Source organism: Sycon ciliatum, chromosome 11 (assembly GCF_964019385.1).
Source record: "Sycon ciliatum chromosome 11, ocSycCili1.1, whole genome shotgun sequence".
In the NCBI taxonomy this organism is placed as follows: domain Eukaryota; kingdom Metazoa; phylum Porifera; class Calcarea; order Leucosolenida; family Sycettidae; genus Sycon; species Sycon ciliatum.
In genome coordinates this window covers 3,434,173-3,459,417 of record NC_088653.1, presented here as the reverse complement: position 1 = coordinate 3,459,417, position 25,245 = coordinate 3,434,173, and the positions used below count along the sequence as shown (strand labels likewise).

General features: G+C 45.9%; 1 protein-coding gene across 1 annotated transcript in view; it reads left to right on the top strand.

Annotated features, from left to right (window-relative positions):
* Window positions 1-25,245, top strand: part of LOC135827701 (sushi, von Willebrand factor type A, EGF and pentraxin domain-containing protein 1-like) — a 51,039-nt gene that overhangs the window by 2,896 nt on the left and 22,898 nt on the right. The window contains exons 3-7 of the mRNA XM_065340154.1: window positions 612-779; window positions 6,612-6,779; window positions 10,306-10,575; window positions 15,352-15,423; window positions 17,233-17,400. Coding sequence (XP_065196226.1) covers window positions 612-779; window positions 6,612-6,779; window positions 10,306-10,575; window positions 15,352-15,423; window positions 17,233-17,400 — 846 coding nt within the window. The remainder of the gene's footprint in view (window positions 1-611; window positions 780-6,611; window positions 6,780-10,305; window positions 10,576-15,351; window positions 15,424-17,232; window positions 17,401-25,245) is intronic.

The window sequence follows — 25,245 nt, the reverse complement described above, 5'->3', positions numbered from 1 at the left end:
TGTTGTGCTTCTGTTGTCTTCATGTGTGAGGGCAATGTCAGTCGATCACCAGTCGATAGTCAGTCGATAGGATTGGATCTAGTCGATAAAGAATATGGGCCCGCGGTTTCACTCCTAGCTTTATTACGCTAAAGAAGAGGCTCGTACAACTACAGCAAAACTTTTACTATCACCCTAGTCTCTGTTCTATTGCCCTATAAAACGGTTTTCAAACCCTGGCACATTCTTGATGTTACCACTGGTCAGTGTCATGCAATGTTATCGCATGAGCTGATTGTAATGTACCGGCTGGTGTTACTCTTCATTGCAGCTTAGCTTGTAGCTCCTTCCTCCTCATTTCTTATTACACAACAAATTACTAGTACTCAATCTGCTGACAGAACTTTTTTCGTACTTTGCAGACTCATCAGCGCAGCACAGAGGAACTGAACATCAAATTATAAATTTGCATAGAAACCACCAAATCTCGTTGCAGGCACAATTTTGTCAAAAGGAATATATGCATAGACTAGAAAGAAGATAAGATTGCAGTGACTGGCTTCAGACATGTAAACGGAACATTAAGCCCAGCATGATTTCTCTCTTCCTGTGGTGTCTTTTTTTTCACGCAGCTGTCAACTGCACTGTACCAGGGATTTTGAATGGAACTGCAAATGCTAGTGTCATCCACTTTGGCCAGAAGGTCAGATACGCCTGCACATGGGGGTTGCAGGTCATAGGTGATGCAACGCCGGCATGCACACCCAGTCGCACTCTCACATCGGTACCTTTTTGTGAAAGTGAGTGCATATGATAAAGTCTGTTGTATTCCAGTATACAGCTAAGTGTCGCCAGATGTTTGAAAAATCTTGACTGAAATCTTGATGTCTTGACTTAAGGGTGTTTGTGACTTTGTTTTACCACCATCAGACCAAGAGCGACAATGTAGCAATGCCTTTGAGCCACAGCAAGCGAAATATCCATATTTTTGTGCATTTTGAGTTATCAACAGATTCTTGCAGCCACAAGATGTACGAAGCACATGAAAAAAACCGAGTAAAATCCATTCACGGATAGCAAAGTTACGGGCATTTATTACACACAATTTTCATGTGAAATCTTCATGCTGCTCAGCTTCGGAGATACTAGGTAGCCTGGGAAGGTTTGGGTGCAGTTAGAATTTTCAGTGGCATTCTCTCCCTCGCCAAAAAATTCAGCCTCATCTTTTCCCAGGCCAGGAGAGACCAACGTTTCGTTAACGGTGAAACGTTTACTGAAGCTCATGGTGAGTAGCTACGCCAACCCAAGGACTGAGGGGAAAGCGAAGGGAGCAAGACAGCTGCGCTGAAAGCAAGTTCCTTTGTCTTTTACACTCGCGCATGCTGCGTGTGCAGCGGAGGTCGCGCGGTCGATTGATCGATTTTTGATCGCCAATACATGGATGGGGGTCGATTTAGACAGGGTTTTATTCTACCGGAGCTGTAGGATACTGACTCTCCTATCCACAGTTGAATTTGCTCCAAAGAAATCACGTATCACAAACACACAATTTCAAGTTCGATCTGAACGTGACAGCCAGCTAATTCACTTGAAGTGTGATTTTCTCAAAATCACGTGCCGCGGGATAACGTCCCTTTTTTGCTTGCGCTGGATCATTTTGTGGATAGGAGTCGTGTTATGAATTGTGCATTTTTATAATGATTACGATAGATCATGATCGATCACTGTGATCACCACTACCAAATATTGTTTCCATGTTATAACAATAACCGACTAAAAGAGAGACTTTCAGGCTAGCAAAGAGAGAGAGTGCTCAATACCGAGATGCAGAACTAGTTCAAACAATAAGAGGACGGAAAAGTGTTGTAAGGAACTAAGCGTGACTTAGCGCGTTTTTTGATGATTGCTTTATAGTGCGGGAAACTCAGATTTTTCGCCCTCTTATTGTTCGCAATAACCGACTATAGTAGGGGGTTCTGGAACTTGATTTCCAGCATTCACTTTATTAGTTTTGCAGTTGCAACAGCAGCAATAACAGCAATGGAAGGGGGAGATAATGGATCTGTTCTTATGGTGACAGTTCTGAGGGACAGGCTTGACAAGATCATCTGCACTAGCTTTTTGCGGCGTGGTTGGCTATAAAACCCTGCAATCACCACGCAAAATGGTCACTGCCTACCCCAGCCATGTATCGCGTGGAATAAAATAAATAAATAATAGAATTTCATATGTTGTGCAGGAGTCAAACGGCACAAATGCGTCCCCATGCGCCTTGACTGGTGGAATTTCCAAACATAACACTGCCTAGAAAATGTTTCACAACACCAACTCCAAAGTTGCATTAACGTTATGTTACTCAAGATTGTCCAGCCTCTACATGACACAAGATTCGCATTCAATTTCCACCCGCCATTGTCATTCTTGCAGTTTACCCTGATAGAATCGATTTCCCCTCAATTTTGTTTTTCGCTTTTTTCCAAAACAAGCAAAATAGATTGAAGTTCTCGTTTATCGGACCATATTGCGCTCACACCGATGGGGAGGGCCGGCTGGGTTGAACGAACGACCTGTTCAAAGGGTAACAGGAACCTCGAAAGGTGCCATGTGACCACCGTATCGCCATATTCACACAGACGTATTGGGGCGAGAATCTTCACAGTTTATCGATTTTCACGGGTCTGGTTAACGTCACACAAGTGTAATGCCGGCGAACGAACGCAAAACTAAGATATCCAGGAACTACAAGTTACGTTATAATGTCCAATAGCTCCACCAGTTACCAAACAATCAGCTCATGTGATAACATTGCATGACACTGACCTGCGCTAATGACGAGCTACACCTAACTGGCTAACAGCTCTAGAACTTCTCAGTGGACATTATAGCGTAGCTTGTAGTCCAAATTTAACTCGGAAACTGAGCCAATGAATTATTATAATTAAAAAAATCACGAAGTTGATTGTTCCAACTAGGAACACACGCTTCTTGCCGAACTTGACATCCCCCTAGTTGGAACATTCAACTTCATGACTATTACCGCCGAAGTCGCAACTTCTAAGTTCGTAAAAAAATCACATCAAAACTATCCACGACAGTAACACGATAATAAGCAGTCAGATGAGCGATAACAGGGCGCAAAACTGACATGTTACTGAGACATTCAACGACCTGACACCTACCTCTCACACATCTCCAGTGCACAAACCAACAACCCTCAAGCTTGGAAAGTTCATCGTTATGATAGGTTCAAGGAGGGGAAGGTGAACGCAACCAATGGCTGATGATATCTCTTGTCGATATGATGGTAAGCACCGTGCAGCAGAACCAGTGTGCGGAAGCACACAGAGGCAAGCAAACATATTCAGGGACTGGATTCTTGATAATCACTAGGATCTTTGCAAATACTACTGATTTTAAGGTAGTTCGGGCCTATGTCGCGAAAAATATCGGCGGTCCAAAACCACTTTCTGTCTGATTTTTGTTCAAATTTTCAAGCATCAGGAGGGCAAGCTGTTACTCCCAAAATTTCGCTAGTGTGCAAGCCACGCCCAAACGCTCACATTTTTGTCAGGAAATAAGAGAAAAACCTACTTTTACAAACAGGAAATCGCTTTTCATTTGTTTCAATTTAGCAGGCTTGTACAGTAGGTATGGGTTATAGCGTGGGTGTTTGAAAAACGACTTTCTATTCTTATTACCGATATTTCTTACACACGATGAATATAGTGTGACGTATCATGATGCATGCCAGTAGTGTGTGCATAGCCAGGACGATCAATCATTGCACATGATAGTCGTTGATACAAGCAACCAAGAGTCCATAACCCCCATATGGACTCTTGGCTGCAACCAAGAGGGGTTATGGACTTTTGATGCAACATAGTAGTGCTTTGTATGCGGTTGCTCATACATGTACATGATTGTACTTCCAAAGTAGTCCCATACTGGGCCACAGCCTTTATTTATATGTATTTTTTATTTCTATTTTTTACTAGAGCCACGTAAACCCGTCATGTGTGAGCCATGAATAAGGGGAGTGATGGCGTGGTCTGGGATGCTCTGCCGACCTTGGGTCTCGGCTTCATCACAACCAGGCGCGCCAATAGCAGAGAGAGAGAGAGAGAGAGAGAGAGAGAGAGAGAGAGAGAGAGAGAGAGAGAGAGAGAGAGAGAGAGAGAGAGAGAGAGAGAGCCTGGCATAGGCATAGGTTCACCGTGTGGCTGAGAACCATGGCATGAGTTACATGACCACAACAGATGCACTTGTAGTTGTAACATTATGATGCAATTCTAGTCGGTTCAAAACTGTATCGGGCAGATGTTATTACTACAGGCGATACACTTTGTACTAATCTGGCATGTTTCGCTACACAAAGTCCATTCTTAGGACCGATATATTCTATTACACGATAGCATTGCTTGCAAGAATTAATATACACATGAAACCCATGTTATGATTATGAAAATAGGAGAGTTCATTCTTGTAGGCAGTATGATTATTCTTTTACACGACCACACTATAACCGATACGCACTGTACTAAACTATAATATAAGTGCAATTAGGAGTATAATCGATGCAGACATGGCCAGACAACAACGAGTTCATGGAATTTTTAAGGATTTTTATGTTATTCAAAATCGATTTTCGTGTTCCGCTCATCAGTGAATAGTATGAAACCAATATCCTCACCCATAGACCCAGAAGAAGCACAGCAAACTATTCACTTGAAATTTATGTACGGAATGGACTTGGCCCACGCAAAATGGACAGTGGAAATGGGTGTGCAGTAGCAGAGAACCCAGCAACGGTGACGCGGAGCAGCGGTCAAACGACTTGTGATGCTGGTGGAGATGATGGAGCCATGTTGGAGGCTGATAAGGAGTGCAGTGAGACTGAGCATCAAACGGATGATGAGGAAGTGACTGATGATGATGATGGTGGTGATGAGGACGATGATGATGAAGATGAGGCGGAGGAGGTCAAAGGAAAGGAGCGGGATGAGACGGAAGAGAGCGACGTGAGCAAAAAGTCAGGTGTATTTTGTCACTTGTTATCACGTCCAGATTGTCTTAGTGTGTACGATGATTCTCACTTTTCTGTTTTGTGCTGTGTAAGTTATGTTAAGCAGTTGAAGGTTCTGGAAGCTGTATGTATTCGTGTGCATAATCCTGTTCTTTGTAAACAAAAGAAGCATGTAGTCGTGCTAAAGTTGTTCTCGTAGCTGGTTATCAGATGTAAATGTTGTGTCATGTTGCACTGTATCACCTCTTGCTTTGTGGCTGCACTCAGTTATATACGTTAGCACTATGTTTGACACCTATTATGTAATGCTGTAGCACTTCCTTTGTTGCTCACACTTTTATAAAAATTATGCTGTTATAAAATGTTCTATTTTTGTACACAGTACCCTCAGTTCCGATACTATTCACTGAAGAGCGGAACACGAAAATCGATTTTGAATAACATAAAAATCCTTAAAAATTCCATGAACTCGTTGCTGTCTGGCCATGTCTGCATCGATTATACTCCTAATTGCACTAATAAAATTGCTTTCTCCACGCCGACTCTTTATAATATAAGTGCATTTCAATTCTTTCTTTGGAATTCGGGACCACTAGTATCACACATTGTTTAGGCAAATCCACTGGAATCCACTAAATTCCAGCTAAGGTTATCTGGCTGAGGCGACGTGAGAAGGCTTGGCGTGACTGGCCACTGTTTTGCTCCCGCTCTGAAGAGCTTTTTAGTAGGGGTGAAACGGTTACCCTTTAAGGTAACAAACGGGTATCTGGCTTAACGGGCGGGTTATCGGGTACTCTGTATCCGCCATACTTTTTCCAAAAACGTTGCATTTGCTTGTGATCGTAATCGCAACATGTCTTTTACAGGCATTCTGATAGGAGAGAGAATTTCGGGCAACAATTGCTACAGTAGCCTTCCGGATTTCACGCCAGGAGGATATGCGAAGTCACACAAGTACACTACACCGCGACAAGCACAGTGTGCACAATCACTGCGCTACATGCTAACAGTCGAAATTGTCGTAGCTACAATGGATACCGTGTTATGTAGTAGGATTGAACGAGAAAAAACACACTCAAAATTGTGCACTGAACTGTACAACTGTACCCTACAATCCTACACGACTATCGGGTACTCGTTTGCTAACGGATCAGCAGCTAAACAGACGGGTACCCGGGTTACCCGGATCACCCCTTTCACCCCTACTTTTTGGCCTTCACCGTTTTTGCTCAAACCCATGCATTGGCACACAGTGGCATCTGCTTCCCTTTTTACTTTTTCTTTTCTCCTTTTACTTTCCCCGTTTCTTTCCCAAAAAAACAGTCGAGACGGTTTTTTACCCACCAGTTTTTATTGGTGGGTATTACTTTCCTTCTCTGTTGCCCTTACCCACCTTACCTATGGAGGATAGTGATGCTCTTACGGATGCGGAAAGCTCGGGCCTCCAGCCCAGTCTCACGCAAATTGTGAATGTTTTCATTGAAGTGCAGAGTGTTTCATGTTTGGAGATGATCCTCGCCAGACATGTCGAAAATGTTCTAAGACCAAGATTGGAATAGTGATAATTTCTTTTCTTGTTCGGGTTCTTCTCTGTTGACCTTATTTCCAGTTCTCAACTGCAGTGTACCAACCGTACAATTTGGTATGAGTAATGTTTCACTCGTTCAATATGGCGCTACTGTTCAGTTTACATGTCAGCAAACATACTTTCTGTTGGGGAATTCATCAGCTACGTGCAAGGGTGATGGTACATTGAGCTCAGTGCCAATATGTTATAGTAAGTGCAAACTACTTTCCTTCCAAGCACAGTTAGCTAATGCGTGGGCTGTGATCAGCTAAAACCAAACTGTAGATTTCTCCTACACAAACCACTATGTATTACCAAGAGTACATGACAACCACAGTGTGCAGCTTGGGGCATTTTCTATTATGGGCGTCTGTCACTGCAGAATTCCGTGATTACATCATATTTGGCGCAGACTTCAGGCACGTGCCGGCGGGATGTGGCGTAGTGCGTACAACTGAGCTGCTTGAATCCTACTTGTACGCACTACATCACTAAAATGATGTAATCGCGGAATTCCGCCGTGACATCAACCCATCCGAGCTGCACACTCTTGTTTTCATGCCCTCTTGGTATTGCTTTGGGTTTTTTTCTTTCTATTGTTCACAGACCAAACTCGTAAAATAAATAATTATGCGGACAAAAACAAACAGCTACTGAGCAGGGGCTGCACTGGGCAGCAGTGATGGTGAGGTACCAGGGGCTCCACCGACCAAAGGTCTCGGCTTCAATGCCACAAACACGCACCAGGAAAAAGAAACAGAAATGTAAAGCAAAGCTAGATCTAGCTATCGGGAAGAAGAATGGGTAAAAGTACCAGAAGGTGTTTAGAAAAATAAATACAAGATGAAAAGAGATTGTAAAGTATCAGTGTTTGGACTGATGTACCATGTACATGTCAATTCCATCACCCAAAACTTATGAACTTTTTCAATAGATCTGATACGAAACTCGCACAAAGAAGTGGAAAGGAAATAAGTTAAAACAGAAAAAAATAATAAGGCACCCATTTTCATAGTCCAGGGGATGGCCCATGTCTGGTAAAAGAATAAACAGAAAGAAAAGAATCATAACAAGTTTTTTCATGTATTCAAAACACAGCTGAGCACTCTGAGCAAGGCCAGTACGGTGATTAGCGGGTCCGGCAAGCGACGAGCTCGAAAAATTACAGGGAATCTGTTGCCCAGTACCAGTTGCTGTCTCCCAGGTGCCGGTAGACCTTTGTCTTGAATGACTGAAAACATGTTTTGTGTAGGGGCTGCGACAGCACCCTGTCGGGAAGGGAGTTCCATGCGCCAATACAGCAGTACGAGAACGGCCACTTCACGACGGATGGAGCTGAGACAGAGAGCATGTCTGACAGTTGATAGGCGTGGCTAGTGGCATTATTGTGCTCGTTCCTGGTTCTGGGGTTGGCTGGAGCAAAAAGGCCTACGATTTCTCATGGCTTATTGCCAACTCTTGTCCGCCCGCATCAACAATGAGAGGAATGTCCGTGTTACGTCCGTCCCCACTAGAATACTTTACCTTTGTCCACCATTCTTTGTCCTCGAGTGAGCCCGTGGACAGGCTGTGACATATACTGGCCTCTTTAGCTTCCTGGGATTGCCTTAGGATGCTGACGGCTGTGGTAACGGAGCGGAGGAAAGCTTGTTTGAATGAAAGATCGTTCGGGTGTTTTCTCCAGGAACGCCAACGTTTTTCCTTTTCCCTCATGGCAGCTGTACATTCCGGTGTCCACCATTTTGGATCACTCGGCCTCGTGCTAAGTTCCTTAGATGAGACAAACCTGGCTATTGCGCCTCTGTCCATGGTGGTTACCCGCTCACAGGAGGTGTCCGGGTCATCAGATATGATTTCGTGCCATGGAGAGCTGCGAAGGAAAGCTCGGAGGGGATGTCAGTCTGCGCTCTTGTACCGCCAGACAGTTCGCTTTGCTGCATGTTCGTGGCAAGGTAATATGCCTACGAAGTCGGATAGAACGATTACTTGGTTAGACCGCCCAAGAGGGGGTGTGGCGGTTGTCAATACTGGGGAGTTGAAGGTAGACATCAGGAGGTCAAGGGTATTGTTGCCACGATTAGGAGTCTGAACATGCTGCGTAAGAAGGTGCGCAGCACAAGTGTCCTCATGTGACTTCATGCTGGAGGGGGGGGGGGGCAGTTCATAGATGATCAAGGCTGGGAGAGTAGATCGCACCCAGATTGCGACTCCACCACCGTGTGCTGTGCGGTCATGCCTGAATGGAGGGCTATAGCCCAGGAATATTGAGTCCGACACTTGGACCTTCTCTGTTGTGAACTTTGTTTCCGTTACCACTGCGACGTCAGGGTTGTGCTGTAGGAACGCGTGCTGGAAATTGTTTCTTAACCCAAACGCATTTGTGCACAAGAGGCGAAATGGAGCGACCATGGAAGAAACAGCAAGAAAGAAACGAAAAGCTTAAAAATACCAAAATGTAAACCTAGAGCTAAAGGTCTTAAAAACAAAGAAGTCCTGAACGTGTTTCTAAGATTTAAAAACGCCAAGTGTTCTGCTTGGTGCCCGCTGGACCCTTTCTCTTCTTCTTTCTTCCACGAACTTCGGTGAATTCGGTTTCAGCTGAGGTAGAGGTCGAGCTTCGCTGCCGTTTTCTGTTGGTGCCTGCTTTGCTGTTGCTCTTAGCACAGTCAGCCAGTAGGGTCATTGCTCTGTCTTCGTCACTAGCAGGATCAGAGTGGGCCAGAGACGTGGTGGGGTCAAGCTGCTGTGGGGAGGGGGTGGGGTTCCTCCATCTGACTCCTCGGCCCAGCTGCTGTCGGGGGACAGAGCTAGAGTGAAGTCGGGCTCACCTTCAGTGTATTGCACTCTTCATTGCTGACACCATCAGGTCTCTTGCTACCTACATTAGATAATATCTGTATTTTTCCTTCCACACAATTAAACTTTTGTGGCCAGTGATGCATTACTGCCACTGCATTACTGCCACTGCATTACTGCCACTGCATTACTGCCACTGCATTACTGCCACTGCATTACTGCCACTGCATTACTGCCACTGCATTACTGCCACTGCATTACTGCCTCTGCATTACAGCCACTGCATTACTGCCACTGCATTACTGCCACTGCATTACTACCACTGCATTACTGCCACTGCATTACTGCCAACTGCATTACTGCCACTGCATTACTGCAACTGCATTGCTGCCACTGCATTACTGCCACTGCATTACTGCCACTGCATTACTGCCACTGCATTACTGCCACTGCATTACTTGCAAATCACAGCACGAACAGTTCACCAGCCACACTCCACGAAAGCAAGTAGTAGTACTCCTGACAAGTCTTGTTTCATTCCATAGAGATATAACGGGGAACTCATCAGAGGAGAAGCAGTTGTTGAATGAAGGGGTTTAACTGAATAATGCTATTTTATAGAGAAGGTACCGGTGCAAGGTGTAAACACTCACCTAACTCATATATGTGACATATCAACACAAAAGGAAAAGTGCAGAAAGCAGGTGTTCTGAACCCTACCAGACACAACTAGCACAAGTGCTAAACCGATCACAATGAGAAGGAGAGGTACACAGAAATTGGTTGCGCTAGTTTACACGTCACAAAGAGTACTGAGGTGATGACAAAGATAGATGGAAAGTAGACGCCAAGTGAAAGGTGGTTTTTGCAGGATCCTTGCACACATGGTTTTTGTTCTCATGGTCTGTGTTTGTACCTGATCTCTTTTTTATTATTGAAGGCCTGACTGGCTTAAGAGTTTGCAGGCCTCCAAACATTGTAACAAGAATAACTGGCACGCCAGTCAATTACAATTCAGCACGAGCACTGTGTAGCAGTCACAATGGCACAATTCTCTCTGAAGCATCGTTCCACGATGGGTGCTCAATTGGCTTGACCTCTGCAAACAGAGTGGCATGGAGAGGATTACCTGACACGAATAACAAGGCGTTGACTACATCTGGTGGACATGTGGACCTGTCACGTCATTTTCTCGTAGTCTGCGAGATACGTAAGTCTACATTCATTCTGTTTAGAAGAGAGACTTCTTTCTTTACACGTACAAGCTTATAGAAGAGCTGATAACGTTGTTTAAAAACTCTTTACCAGCCGTGAATAGGATAATTGCATTCCGTTTGAGGCATTGGATTGTGACAGAGTTGGAGCACGTCAACTGGCGGAGCAGAAACCTCAACATCAGGAAACACCATCACCCGAATCATCGCGTCCACGCACACCAAACAAATAAAAAACTTCACTAAGTCGCAATGCAGGATCCAGGCTTCCTTTGCTTCCTGTTGTTGTTGTTTCAAATTTTTATTCTCACGATGGCCAGTGACCAATAAGAGATAATAATTATAGTGAGATTAGTATGATGCGGAAGCTTCATGGCTAGCAGTGATCAAACTAGATGTATGGGTGAGCGTTGCTCGTGCAGGGTTGATACATTTTGCTTAAACAAAGCTGGTGATTGAATATCGCGTAACGTTGATGAGAGGCCATAGAAATAATGGAGAGATTTGAGCTATAGCCTGCATTGGCACGATTAGGGGTTGTGAGCATTAGAATATGTGGCGGGCAAAATTATGGTGGATGAAGTGAGAAAACGCTAAGTGTTCAACTTTATAGCAGGAGGAGATAGTGGGCCATTTGATGCGGTGTAGAAGGTCAGAGTGGTTATTATGGGTATAGAGGGGGAGGCGGAGGCATAATCGTGCCACTTTCCGCTGGATTCCCTCTAGCTTGTTTAAGGTAGTGTGGGAAATGGGGGTTACAGCGATGCTTGCATACGAGTAAAATGGTAGGATGCGTGAAGTATAGATTCTTCCAAGAGCAGAAGTGGTCAGAGTTGATCTTAGGCGGAATGGCAAGTTGAATGACTTGAGTGATATCACTATAATGCTATCGAAGTGTTTTTTCCAGTGCAGGTCCTGTTTGAATAATATTCAAAGGTGATGATGCTGTGTTCCTGTTTCTAGTAGAGTTTGCTCGAGTTTTATTTCGGGTAGTCATGGTGGGGTCGGTTTGCACGGTAGAACGGAAGGATGACGGTTTTCGGTTTATTGACTAGCAGGTGCGAGCGCTCTAGCCATTCTGCTGCGGCATCGACGCTTCTTTGTAGCTCAGCCTCACACTCAATGTAGCTGCCTGCAATGGCAATCAGTGCGGTGTCATCCGCGAACTGGTTACACGAGGTTGTAGCATTTTCGCATGGAAACTGGACGGAGTACCGCGATCTGGGAAGAAACCGAAGAGCTTCGCTTTCTTATGCAACAATCGCCGAAGAGCTACTACAGTGAAGCTTGGTTATAACGACACCCGAGATGGAACGCCAAAAAAGTCTCAATTTGCGATCGGTGACTATACACAATATGCACACCAAAACGTGGCAAAATTAATTTTCTGCACAATGGTGCTTTTTTAAACTGAACACAACCAAGAGCAAGCCCGATCTGCTGTCTATTTCATAGCTGTGTACAAGTGTGATCATAATCATGCAAAATGAGCGAAATGGTGACGAGAGAGCTTGGAAGCTCAGGGCCCTACGCTATGCTTTTTGCCTTGATGACCTAGACAAAAAAAGCATAGGGATGTTATAAATTCTTTAAAAAAGTCCTTTTTTTAAGACATAACCTGGGATTCGAACCCGCACTATCGCGCCCTGCATACATCCCCCGGTCTTTAAAAAATTCCTTTTTTTAGATTTCAATGCACGTCGTTCCCACTGGAAACCTTCAGACCCTACCAAGAGTACATAACCCCCCAGAGTGTGCAACTCCACTATGGGTGCTGTCCCGACAGAATTTCAAGTTGACGTCATTTTGATGATGCAATGCGCACTGTACACGGATTATCAGACGAATCCGGAACCTGTGGTTGACCGAAGTCGATCGATCCTGTACAAATTATTGCAAAGAAAAACGTGTGATGCGTTGACACCCGTACACATGTTGTAAATCACTGCTGCAAGGAGCATTGCGTCATAAATAATGACGTCAACTTGAAATTCTGTCGGGACAACAGGGTATGTGGGAGTTGCACACTCTGGGGGGGGAGGGGGGGGGGGTTATGTACTCTTGACCCTACTGATACAGCCGGACGAGCCCTTCTCACACTCTTTACCACCTACGACCTCTGTGTAGTAAATACTGAACATGATACAGGGCCCACACCGACCTCGAATCCACTCCTTGACCTGACAGGAACCAATCAGCGAGACCTCCAATCCACATCTAAGATTCTCTCACCTGTTGCTGATCACTGTCTGGTCATCACGTCCATCTCTCTAAATGTACCCACATCACGTGAGCTAGTCACCAATAGTAAGGAAAGCAATTGGATCCGGGATATGCGGTGCATTAACCACTCCTTGTTCACCACACTACTTCTGAGATATCCTCCACTTGAAAGAATCCAGGGTGATGTGCATATCGACTACGTTTGGACTGTTTGGCACAACCATGTTATGGCTCTGTTCGACAAGTGCACGGTATGGCGGCTCATTGCTACCGGGCACAAGAACAAAAATCCCTAGTACAATGCCCTTCTACAGAAGCTGAAATCAAGGCAGAATAGACTATATCGACAGTTTCTGAAGCATCCCCAGGATCCGGTTTGCCATTAGCATACAAACTAGCCCGTAACTCCTACCGACTTGAGCTGCATAAAGCCAGAGAAAACCAACACCGATGACAGGCTGATGATCTTGAAGACACTCGTCGGGGCACTTAGCACTGGTGGAAAAAAGCGAAAACACTCTGCCAGATTAACAATGTACGTTACCCCAATCCCCAATCTTCATAAGAATAATGTAACGCTGAACCCCTGCGGAAAAGGTAGAAATTCTCAGTTCCCACTTCTCAGCACAGTGTACCTCATCCAGCAGACATCCACATTGTTCTCCGAATACAGAACCCTTGTCACTAGCCGAGAAGTTCAGTTTCACTCCTATCAGCGCAAGTCATGTTTGTAGGGGAAAGCTACCACTCACCCAGAACTTGTCCCTGTTCTGCGCCATCATACTGATCAGCTCTGTCCCTGTTCTGCGCCATCATACTGATCAGCTCTGTCAATCACTGGTGTACGTCTTCAACAAGAGCCTAGGTGACGGTTGTTTCCCACAGGATAGGAAACTGGCTACAGTTGCAGCACTGTACTCGAGCAAGGGAGAGCAATCGGACCCCAGCAACTACAGGCCAATTTCCCTGCTCAAAATCGTGCCTCGATTATATGAACGGATCTTGGCGGATGATCTACGTGATTTCGTCCATGAAATTCGTTATATCAGCAGCGCCCAATTCAGTTTTGTCAGAAACCGATTTACGGAGGATCAATTACTCTTGCTGACACATCGAATGGCTGAGTGCAATGACAAGAAGCTGAAGTCAGACTGTGTTTTCCGCGACTTTAAGAAACGTTTTGATCGTGTGGATCATCAAGCATTGCTAAATGCATTTGACGGAATTGCTGATAGGCCAGCAGTCGCCTGGCTCCACAGCTTCTTATATTAGCGGAAGCTGTCTGTAAGGTTGGAAGGACAGTATTCCGAAGCCAAGGTGCTCGGCCGTGGAGTTCCTCAGGGATCGCATCTTGCTCCAACCCTCCTCTTATTATTTGTTAATTCCCTGCACTCATCAATCACCTACTGCACCCCATGCTTATTTGCTCACGATGTCACCCTCCTGTATGTACATGATAACAAGAATTCCCTGAAGTGAAATCAATCTCGTGTAGAGAGCGACATCTCTGCCTGCCAGCTATGGGCCAGCAACGTCGGTGGAGAGTTCTCACCAGCCAAAACGACTCAGATCCGTAACTACTGGCTCTCCTCCAAACCTGTCACCACCATTGAAGCTGCGAAGCATCTTGGAGCGTATTTACCACCCGACCAGTCCAACACCATCCACCTTCAGACCATCCTGAAAACCTTCCAACGTCGTGTTAATCTGCTATGCTTCATGGGACGGCATCTTGCCCCCACAGCTTTTCTACTTCTATAAAGGTTTTGTCCGACCCGCCCTGGAACACGCCACCTCGGCCTGGACCTATGCCATAACCAAAGCTGAGCTGGAGCGTTTAAATATTTTACAGTAATAACAGGAAGTAATTGCTACGTAAAAAAAGTCAATGAAGATAGATGCGAAATGAAATCCCAGTTAAACGCCCTTTGTGTCGTTGCACTTTCGCAGACAGACATCAGCTCTTGTTACTCTATTTAACCTTATACATATATCTCCAGGACATCTCCAACATTTTCACCTTTCACTGTCTTCCAGTCCAAGAAGATCAAACAAACAAAAAACAAAACAAAATCCATGGTTCGCGTGAGACTCGGTTTTTCTATATAGAGGTCAAGTTTGCCGCACCCGTAAGAACGCCACCACCCTTCAAGCATCAAGGCGCAGATGCAGCTCTTAAAGCGGTGGGAGGTGAGTAAATGAGCTCACAAGCATCCCATTCACTGCATCCAAAAATCCCATTCACTGCATCCATGTTTTCCTCGTGCCAGGCCACGAGTTCCCAATTAACTGTGGGTCGCAGCATGGCTGACGTCGAATGTCTCAGTACTCTGTCAGTTTTGTGCCTAGTTATTGCACTTTCTGACTGTATATAGTATCATGTTACAGTGATGGAGAGTTACTCTAAACTCGTATCCATATGTTCTTTTCTCTTTTACATAAAATACAAAATACAAAATTAATAGTCTTGGTGAACTGTTAGTCATAACTCGTAGCATATAATTCCATTGGATCAATGACCTACTTCTATTCTTTGCTCATATTTTTAGCCTGCCTTCCTCGACAAAATGGTCAAATGGAGTCTAAACCAATGGCTGATGATATCTCTTGTCGATATGATGGTAAGTACCGTGCAGCAGAACCAGTAGTTCGGGCCTATGTCGCGAAAACCATCGGCGGTCAAAAACCACTTTCTGTCTGATTTTTGTTCAAATTTTCAAGCATCAGGAGGGCAAACTGTTACTCCCAAAATTTCGCTAGTGTGCAAGCCACGCCCAAACGCTCGCATTTTTGTCAGGAAATAAGAGAAAAACCTACTTTTACAAACAGGAAATCGCTTTTCATTTGTTTCAATTTGGCAGGCTTGTACAGTAGGTATGGGTTATAGCGTGGGTGTTTGAAAAACGACTTTCTATTCTTATTACCGATATTTCTTACACACGATGAATATAGTGTGACGTATCATGATGCATGCCAGTAGTGTGTGCATAGCCAGGAAGATCGATCATTGCACATGATAGTCGTTGATACAAGCAACCAAGAGTCCATAACCCCCACATGGATTCTTGGCTGCAACCAAGAGGGGTTATGGACTTTTGATGCAACATAGTAGTGCTTTGTTGGCGGTTGCTCATACATGTTCATGATTGTACTTCCAAAGTAGTCCCATACTGGGCCACAGCCTTTATTTATATGTATTTTTTATTTCTATTTTTTACTAGAGCCACGTAAACCCGTCATGTGTGAGCCATGAATAAGGGGAGTGATGGCGTGGTCTGGGATGCTCTGCCGACCTTGGGTCTCGGCTTCATCACAACCAGGCGCGCCAATAGCAGAGAGAGAGAGATAGAGAGAGAGAGAGAGAGAGAGAGAGAGAGAGAGAGAGAGAGAGAGATAGATAGATATATATATAGAGAGAGAGAGAGAGAGAGAGAGATAGATAGAGAGAGAGAGAGAGAGAGAGAGAGAGAGAGAGAGAGAGAGAGAGATAGAGAGAGAGAGAGAGAGCCTGGCATAGGCATAGGTTCACCGTGTGGCTGAGAACCATGGCATGAGTTACATGACCACAACAGATGCACTTGTAGTTGTAACATTATGATGCAATTCTAGTCGGTTCAAAACTGTATCGGGCAGATGTTATTACTACAGGCGATACACTTTGTACTAATCTGGCATGTTTTGCTACACAAAGTCCATTCTTAGGACTGATATATTCTATTACACGATAACATTGCTTGTAAGAATAAATATACACATGAAACCCATGTTATGATTATGAAAATATGAGAGTTCATTCTTGTAGGCAGTATAGTTATTCTTTTACACGACCACACTATAACCGATACGCACTGTACTAAACTATAATATAAGTGCATTTCAATTCTTTCTTTTGAATTCGGGACCACTAGTATCACACATTGTTTAGGCAAATCCACTGGAATCAACTAAATTCCAGCTACGTTATCTGGCTGAGGCGACGTGAGAAGGCTTGGCGTGACTGGCCACTGTTTTGCTCCCGCTTTGAATGGCTTTTTAGCCTTCACCGTTTTTGCTCAAACCCATGCATTGGCACACAGTGGCATCTGCTTCCCTTTTTTCTTTTTCTTTTCTCCTTTTACTTTCCCCGTCACTGCCTAAAAAACAGTCGAGACGGTTTTTTACCCACCAGTTTTTATTGGTGCGTATTACTTTCCTTCTCTGTTGCCCTTACCCACCTTACCTATGGAGGGTAGTGGTGCTCTTACGGATGCGGAAAGCTCGGGCCTCCAGCCCAGTCTCACGCAAATTGTGAATGTTTTCATTGAAGTGCAGAGTGTTTCATGTTTGGAGATGATCCTCGCCAGACATGTCGAAAATGTTCTAAGACCAAGATTGGAATAGTGATAATTTCTTTTCTTGTTCGGGTTCTTCTCTGTTGACCTTATTTCCAGTTCTCAACTGCAGTGTACCAATCATACGATTTGGTATGAGTAATGTTTCACTCGTTCAATATGGCGCTACTGTTCAGTTTACATGTCAGCATACATACTTTCTGTTGGGGAATTCATCAGCTACGTGCAAGGGTGATGGAACATTGAGCTCACTGCCATTATGTTATAGTAAGTGCAAACTACTTTCCTTCCAAGCACAGTTAGCTAATGCATGGGCTGTGATCAGCTAAAACCAAACTGTAGATTTCTCCTACACAAACCACTATGTATTACCCAGAGTACATGACAACCACAGTGTGCAGCTTGGGGCATTTTCTAATATGGGCGTCTGTCACTGCAGAATTCCGTGATTACATCATATTTGGCGCAGACTTCAGGCACGTGCCGGCGGGATGTGGCGTAGTGCGTACAACTGAGCTGCTTGAATCCTACTTGTACGCACTACATCACTAAAATGATGTAATCGCGGAATTCCGCCGTGACATCAACCCATCCGAGCTGCACACTCTTGTTTTCATGCACTCTTGGTATTGCTTTGGGTTTTTTTCTTTCTATTGTTCACAGACCAAACTCGTAAAATAAATAATTATGCGGACAAAAACAAACAGCTACTGAGCAGGGGCTGCACTGGGCAGCAGTGATGGTGAGGTACCAGGGGCTCCACCGACCAAAGGTCTCGGCTTCAATGCCACAAACACGCACCAGGAAAAAGAAACAGAAATGTAAAGCAAAGCTAGATCTAGCTATCGGGAAGAAGAATGGGTAAAAGTACCAGAAGGTGTTTAGAAAAATAAATACAAGATGAAAAGAGATTGTAAAGTATCAGTGTTTGGACTGATGTACCATGTACATGTCAATTCCATCACCCAAAACTTATGAACTTTTTCAATAGATCTGATACGAAACTCGCACAAAGAAGTGGAAAGAAAATAAGTTAAAACAGAAAAAAATAATAAGGCACCCATTTTCATAGTCCAGGGGATGGCCCATGTCTGGTAAAAGAAAAAAACAGAGAAAAGAAAAGAATCATAACAAGTTTTTTCATGTATTCAAAACACAGCTGAGCACTCTGAGCAAGGCCAGTACGGGGATTAGCGGGTCCGGCAAGCGACGAGCTCGAAAAATTACAGGGAATCTGTTGCCCAGCACCAGTTGCTGTCTCCCAGGTGCCGGTAGACCTTTGTCTTGAATGACTGAAAACATGTTTTGTGTAGGGGCTGCGACAGCACCCTGTCTGAAAGGGAGTTCCATGCGCCAATACAGCAGTACGAGAACGGCCACTTCACGACGGATGAAGCTGAGACAGGGAGCATGTCTGACAGTTGATAGGCGTGGCTAGTGGCATTATTGTGCTCGTTCCTGGTTCTTGGGTTGGCTGGAGCAAAAAGGCCTCCGATTTCTCATGGCTTGTTGCCAACTCTTGTCCGCCCGCATCAACAATGAGAGGAATGTCCGTGTTATGTCCGTCCCCACTAGTATACTTTACCTTGGTCCACCATTCTTTGTCCTCGAGTGAGCCCGTGGACAGGCTGTGACGGATACTGGCCTCTTTAGCTTCCTGGGATTGCCTTAGGATGCTGACGGCTGTGGTAACGGAGCGGAGGGAAGCTTGTTTGAATGAAAGATCGTTCGGGTGTTTTCTCCAGGAACGCCAACGTTTTTTCTTTTCCCTCATGGCAGCTGTACATTCCGGTGTCCACCATTTTGGATCACTCGGCCTCGTGGTAAGTTCCTTAGATGAGACAAACCTAGCTATTGCGCCTCTGTCCATGGTGGTTACCCGCTCACAGGAGGTGTCCGGGTCATCAGTTATGATGTCGTGCCATGGAGAGCTGCGAAGGAAAGCTCGGAGGGGATGTCAGTCTGCGCTCTTGTACCGCCAGACAGTTCGCTTTGCTGCATGTTCGTGGCAAGGTAATATGCCTACGAAGTCGGACAGAACGATTACATGGTTAGACCGCCCAAGAGGGGGTGTGGCGGTTGTCAATACTGGGGAGTTGAAGGTAGACATCACGAGGTCAAGGGTATTGTTGCCACGATTAGGAGTCTGAACATGCTGCGTAAGAAGGTGCGCGGCACAAGTGTCCTCAAATGCTTCGCCCACCGGTGTGGTCTTAGAGCTGTTTAGTCAAGCACGGTTGTGAACCTAAAAGTCCCAAGCAGGAATGAGACTAGCGCCGTGTTGACGGGCCAAAGGAAGGGTGTCGTCGAGATGATGGATAAGTGAGAGGTCACCGGTCGCGCAAGAACCCAGCCAGTAGACACCTCCCAGGACAATCTTGTGCCTGGCGCTGAGCTGGATGGAAAACCACAAGACTTCATGCTGGAGGGGGAGGGGGCAGTTCATAGATGATCAAGGCTGGGAGAGTAGATCGCACCCAGATTGCGACTCCACCACCGTGTGCTGTGCGGTCAAGCCTGAATGGAGGGCTATAGCCCAGGAATATCGGGTCCGACACTTGGACCTTCTCTGTTGTGAACTTTGTTTCCGTTACCACTGCGACGTCAGGGTTATGCTGTAGGATTGCGTGCTGGAAGTTGTTACTTAACCCAAACGCATTTGTGCACAAGAGGCGAAATGGAGCGACCATGGAAGAAACAGCAAGAAAGAAACGAACAGCTAAAAAATACCCAAATGTAAACCTAGAGCTAAAGGTCTTAAAAACAAAGAAGTCCTGAACGTGTTTCTAAGATTTAAAAACGCCAAGTGTTCTGCTTGGTGCCCGCTGGACCCTTTCCCTTCTTCTTCCTTCCACGGACTTCGGTGAATTCGGTTTCAGCTGAGGTAGAGGTTGAGCTTCGCTGCCGTTTGCTGTTGGTGCCTGCTTTGCTGTTGCTCTTAGCGCAGTCAGCCAGTAGGGTCATTGCTCTGTCTTCGTCACTAGCAGGATCAGAGTGTGCCAGAGACGTGGTGGGGTCAAGCTGCTGTGGGGAGGGGGTGGGGTTCCTCCATCTGACTCCTCAGCCCAGCTGCTGTCAGGGGACAGAGCTAGAGTGAAGTCGGGCTCACCTTCAGTGTATTGCACTCTTCATTGCTGACACCATCAGGTCTCTTGCTACCTACATTAGATAATATCTGTATTTTTCCTTCCACACAATTAAACTTTTGTGGCCTGTGATGCATTACTGCCACTGCATTACTGCCACTGCATTACTGCCACTGCATTACTGCCACTGCATTGCTGCCACTGCATTACTGCCTCTGCATTACTGCCACTGCATTACTGCCACTGCATTACTGCCACTGCATTACTGCCACTGCATTACTGCCACTGCATTACTGCCACTGCATTGCTGCCACTGCATTGCTGCCACTGCATTGCTGCCACTGTATTACTGCCACTGCATTACTGCCACTGCATTACTGCCACTGCATTACTGCCACTGCATTACTTGCAGATCACAGCACGAACAGTTCACCAGCCACACTCCACGAAAGCAAGTAGTAGTACTCCTGACAAGTCTTGTTTCGTTCTTTAGAGATATAACGGGGAACTCATCAGAGGAGAAGCAGTTGTTGAATGAAGGGGTTTAACTGAATAATGCTATTTTATAGAGAAGATACCGGTGCAAGGTTTAAACACTCAACTAACTCATATATGTGACATATCAACACAAAAGGAAAAGTGCAGAAAGCAGGTGTTCTGAACCCTACCAGACACAACTAGCACAAGTGCTGAACCGATCACAATGAGAAGGAGAGGTACACAGGCATAGGTTGCGCTAGTTTACACGTCACAAAGAGTACTGAGGTGATGACAAAGATAGATGGAAAGTAGACGCCAAGTGAAAGCCAACAAATCATCACGGACATCTAACGTCACATCTGAAGATTGCTAGCTGCACAAGACTACTGGTATTTGTCGTGTGCAGTTAGCAATCTTCAAATGAGACGCTAGATGTGGATTGTGCTTAGTGCCCTAACTGCAGACGCAGAGCGCACAGCGCACACCAAATTGCCGTGTCCAGCCATCAGCAAAGTGTGCCTCAACTTTAATGGAATGGCCCACTTCCAGGCAATGTGCCGCAAACCTGCCAAGAAATCGGACAAGTTGACTGAACCGAGCATCTCTGTTGGACGACGCAACAGTTTTTTATTGCTACCCAGCTTGTGACCGAGCCAGAACCCGTTGCTCTAAGTTGGCTCCCGATACTGGTAGCGACATTGATCCCATCGGCACTCAACACCTTGACCAGTTGGGCGGATTTGTCGAGAACCTGCTTGACAACATCGACAATGTTCGTAGCTCAAATGGCACCAGTCTCACCCCTGTTGGCATGATTTCGGCGACTTTCAGTTGTGGACCGAACCAGCACACGTCCACCATTCATGTCGATGATGGTTTGAATGATGCCCTCCTATTCATCCCTGCACGCTCTGGAATTCTTGCCATCCGACTGGCCAAAGCACAACGCAGCAGTCCAACAGGTAGTAACACAGGTCGCTTCCGATGCACCTGCGGACAAGGTTGTGTCCAAAGCCACCGACGAAGAGACGATGAGAGCCGGAATCCTAGCTGAATTCGCTGACGTCTTTGACTCTTTCTTGGTGGACCTATGGAAATTAGAGGGCGAGCTGATGCTAAAACTGTCACTGCTTATCATGCCCACCAGATCCCCATGCGTATTGTGACCAAGTGAAATCCCAGCTGGATGACATGGTCCGTGATGCCATCATTGAGTAGGTCACTGAACCCAGTGTGTGGTTTCACCCAGCTGTCATCGTGGACAAGAAGGGGACAAACGAGAAGAGGTTCAACGTTGATTTCAAAAAGCTCAAGGACCAAGTCGAACGCCTTGCTCACCCCGCGCCATGCCCTCGTGACGCTGTATCCAGCATTGCCAACGCAAGGTATTTCACAAAGCTAGACGCCCGCCACGGCTATTGGCAAGTGCCTCATGTCCGTTGACCAAGTTCATGACACCTTCGGGTCGGTACAGGTACCTATGCAGCCCAACAGGATTGGTCTCTGCCGAAGACGAGTTTAATCGCCGCACATGTTCCTGGTATTATTATTATTATTATTATTAAAAAATTGGTTGTGAGCAACACTGGCTCACACTCAAATAACTGCTTTTCACCAGAAAAATATTATATTTCAACGTTTCGGTCATGAAATAACCATCATCAGGAATGAAGTGGGCACACCGGTTAGGATGGGTTACTATACGAGGAGCGCTGCAAACTGATAACAAATCACACCTGCATGCACTATGACGAGAGAGAGAACAAAAGGACAAAACATCACCAAAAAAAACCCAGGTATACTTCCTCCGTATACAAAAACTTCGTGACTTTTTTTCAACGGTGTTTTTGAGCAAAAACCTGCTCAACGAACCGCGCCAAAGGCTGTCATCGACAACGCACATTCATGTTGAGGTAGGTTTGGTTGATCTCGAACAGATTCTCCACGGAAGCCATGCGTGTGAGGACGTTGCCGACATGGGACTCACGAGTCAAATATCAAAAAACTAACACTTACTTGCTCGAAACTGACACCGTGACGAAGTGGAGCTCGCGCCGGCCTGGAGCACGGAGTCACGACTCACGCGGCACTCGCTGCCCTGAAACTGGCCAGGCTCGTACTTTCGGTGCGCGACCCCATACGCAGCGTGAGAACATAAATCGGTTCCGCTCGCACGGAAAGATGAAACATTTCAGTCGTCGTGCAACCAGCGCAGACTCCGGATCGGAATGTCGACGACCTGGCTTTTTTCGCCTCTCTCCGCTACAGTCAGACGTCTCCGTTGTGGCCTAGGAGGGGAATCGCAGGGACTTCGTCGAAGCCGTTGTAGAATGCTGGGAGGATTCTCCTGCCGAGAAAATGCGAAGCGTGTGGATGTGCTTAAGCGACTCGTTTCACGGCATAATGGAGGTCGCGGGTTGGAACGACTGAATATAGTCGACACCGATTCGTACACAGCTCTGGGAATGAAGAGTACGCTGGCCAAAGTCCCGCGTCGGATCATCATTGCAGCTGAAAAGAATCTGAACGAAATGCGAGCGAAGCAGCGACTTTTGGCGATGCGGAGTCAGCGTCGTCAGGTGACAATGACAGGAGCGACGAAGACTCTGAATAAACTCAATCTCATTCGTCTGAGTTGCTTTTTTCTTTGTATATAGCTTGTAAACAGGTTAGACAATGCCACGAGTGTTATTTCAAGTCAAACGGACCAATTCCAGAGCTATGCGCAGCCTTCAAAAAAAAGTCACGAAGTTTTTGTATACGGAGGAAGTAGAAATAACGCAATACGCGACAACTCTAAATATGGCACAGGTACAAGCAACAAACAGAATGTACATGTGCACTAGGTGCGTGCAGACATGTAATTGCAGGCGCTAGCAACAACAGTAGTAGTAACAGTGCACTAGTTCAAGGGGTGCAAAACCACCACCATCCAGGAAGAGCGAGTATCAGGGCCAGAAATATGTACAAGGCCTCAGGACTCGGAGAAGGCTTCCCTCTGCGCATAGCGAATCCAACAATGCTCCGCTTCCTGAAGCTCTGACACGGTGAGCGGCTGAACGGACACCTTCGGTGAATCCTTGGTTCGCCGATAATGGAGGGAGACCAACGTACCGTCGCATGCTGCTGATTGTGCCGATGTTGAGGACGTAGGAATTTCTCCGAGCGCTGTGTGAATGCCAGTTGCACACCCTGGGGTGTTATGAACTCTTGCCAGTACTGATCCAGACGTATTCATTACTGTTTTCTGATGATCGCTTGGTGCGTGAAACTCAGAGTTAAAACACCTTTCGTCCTCTTATTGTTTGAACTAGCTCCGCCTCTCTCTATGGAGCACTCTCTTGGACAGCCTGGAACCTCTCTGTTTTTCCTCCTGGTATATTTTGATGGTAATAGAAACGTGTCAGACCAAAGTCAACGCGGCGGTTGGCGTACAGTTTTCATATGGATTTCTTTAGTTTCGTATCTATGTCAGTGTCGTGATAGTGAAGTAGAAAGGATGACTCTCTTCCTCTAGGCTTCATTCGGCCAACTTTGCTACTTGAAGTACGTTCTCGTTGAAAAGTGACGCTGGACAAAAGTTAGATTCCCAAAAGTATGTTGATTTTCAATGTACTTGATGACACGCCATTATTAACTATTAGTTTAGAATGCTTTAGATGTGAATTGACCAACCATGGAGCACTCCATCCGCAATCCACTGCACTTAGGGACCATCGCAAAAGTTCGCAGAAGCCCCTGAAACGAAGAGCATACATTTGGGGGGGGGGGGAGGGAGTCGGTGTCGAAAATCGCAAACCGGGCTTCAATTCAAAAAAGTATTGACGACATGTAGGAGCTGATATAGATTAGCATGACATCACAGCCGGCGTAGATCGCTTGTCAGGACGCGTAGTCCATTCATGCAACTGCGCGTGTCGCGTAACTGGCTGCCTCTACACTGTGTGTAGTCTAGTACCAAGAGTCCATAAAACGCGTGGTTTATGGGCTCTTGCTAGTACTAGTACTAGCAGGGGTTCAGAGGGTTTATGAACCCCTGCTGTGTAGTATATTATAATAATTATTATGTGTGAGCATGCAAGTGAAATAATGAAGCCCATATTGTGAGTGTCGTTTCGTTTGAGGGGGGAGGGAGGAAAACTAACGGTCTTCGTTTCGGGGGCTTCTGCGAACTTTTCCGATGGTCCCTTACCCTCCTCCCCACCCACACACACTTCTTGAACCTTGAACCTTGAACGCCCATTGCCGGTTCAATGATAGCGATAGTTTCCTGAAGCTGAGGCTCTAAACCCGACATCTGCAGAATGGCGCATGCCGCTTGAGGTCACCAGGATAACGGAACACTCTGCCACAGCAGTAGCCGGGGCACGGGATGTCTGGGGCTTCTTTCCCGACCCTCAGTCGACAACCCTGAAACTAGGCGGATCTCTCCTGCGCTGTGTCATAGCAGTCCGCTTTAGACAAACCGATGACAGTAAAGTCTGAGGACACAACATTCCGCCAGCACTTCTTGAGACCATGTTGCGGGCGTTTTCAGGGCAGTTCG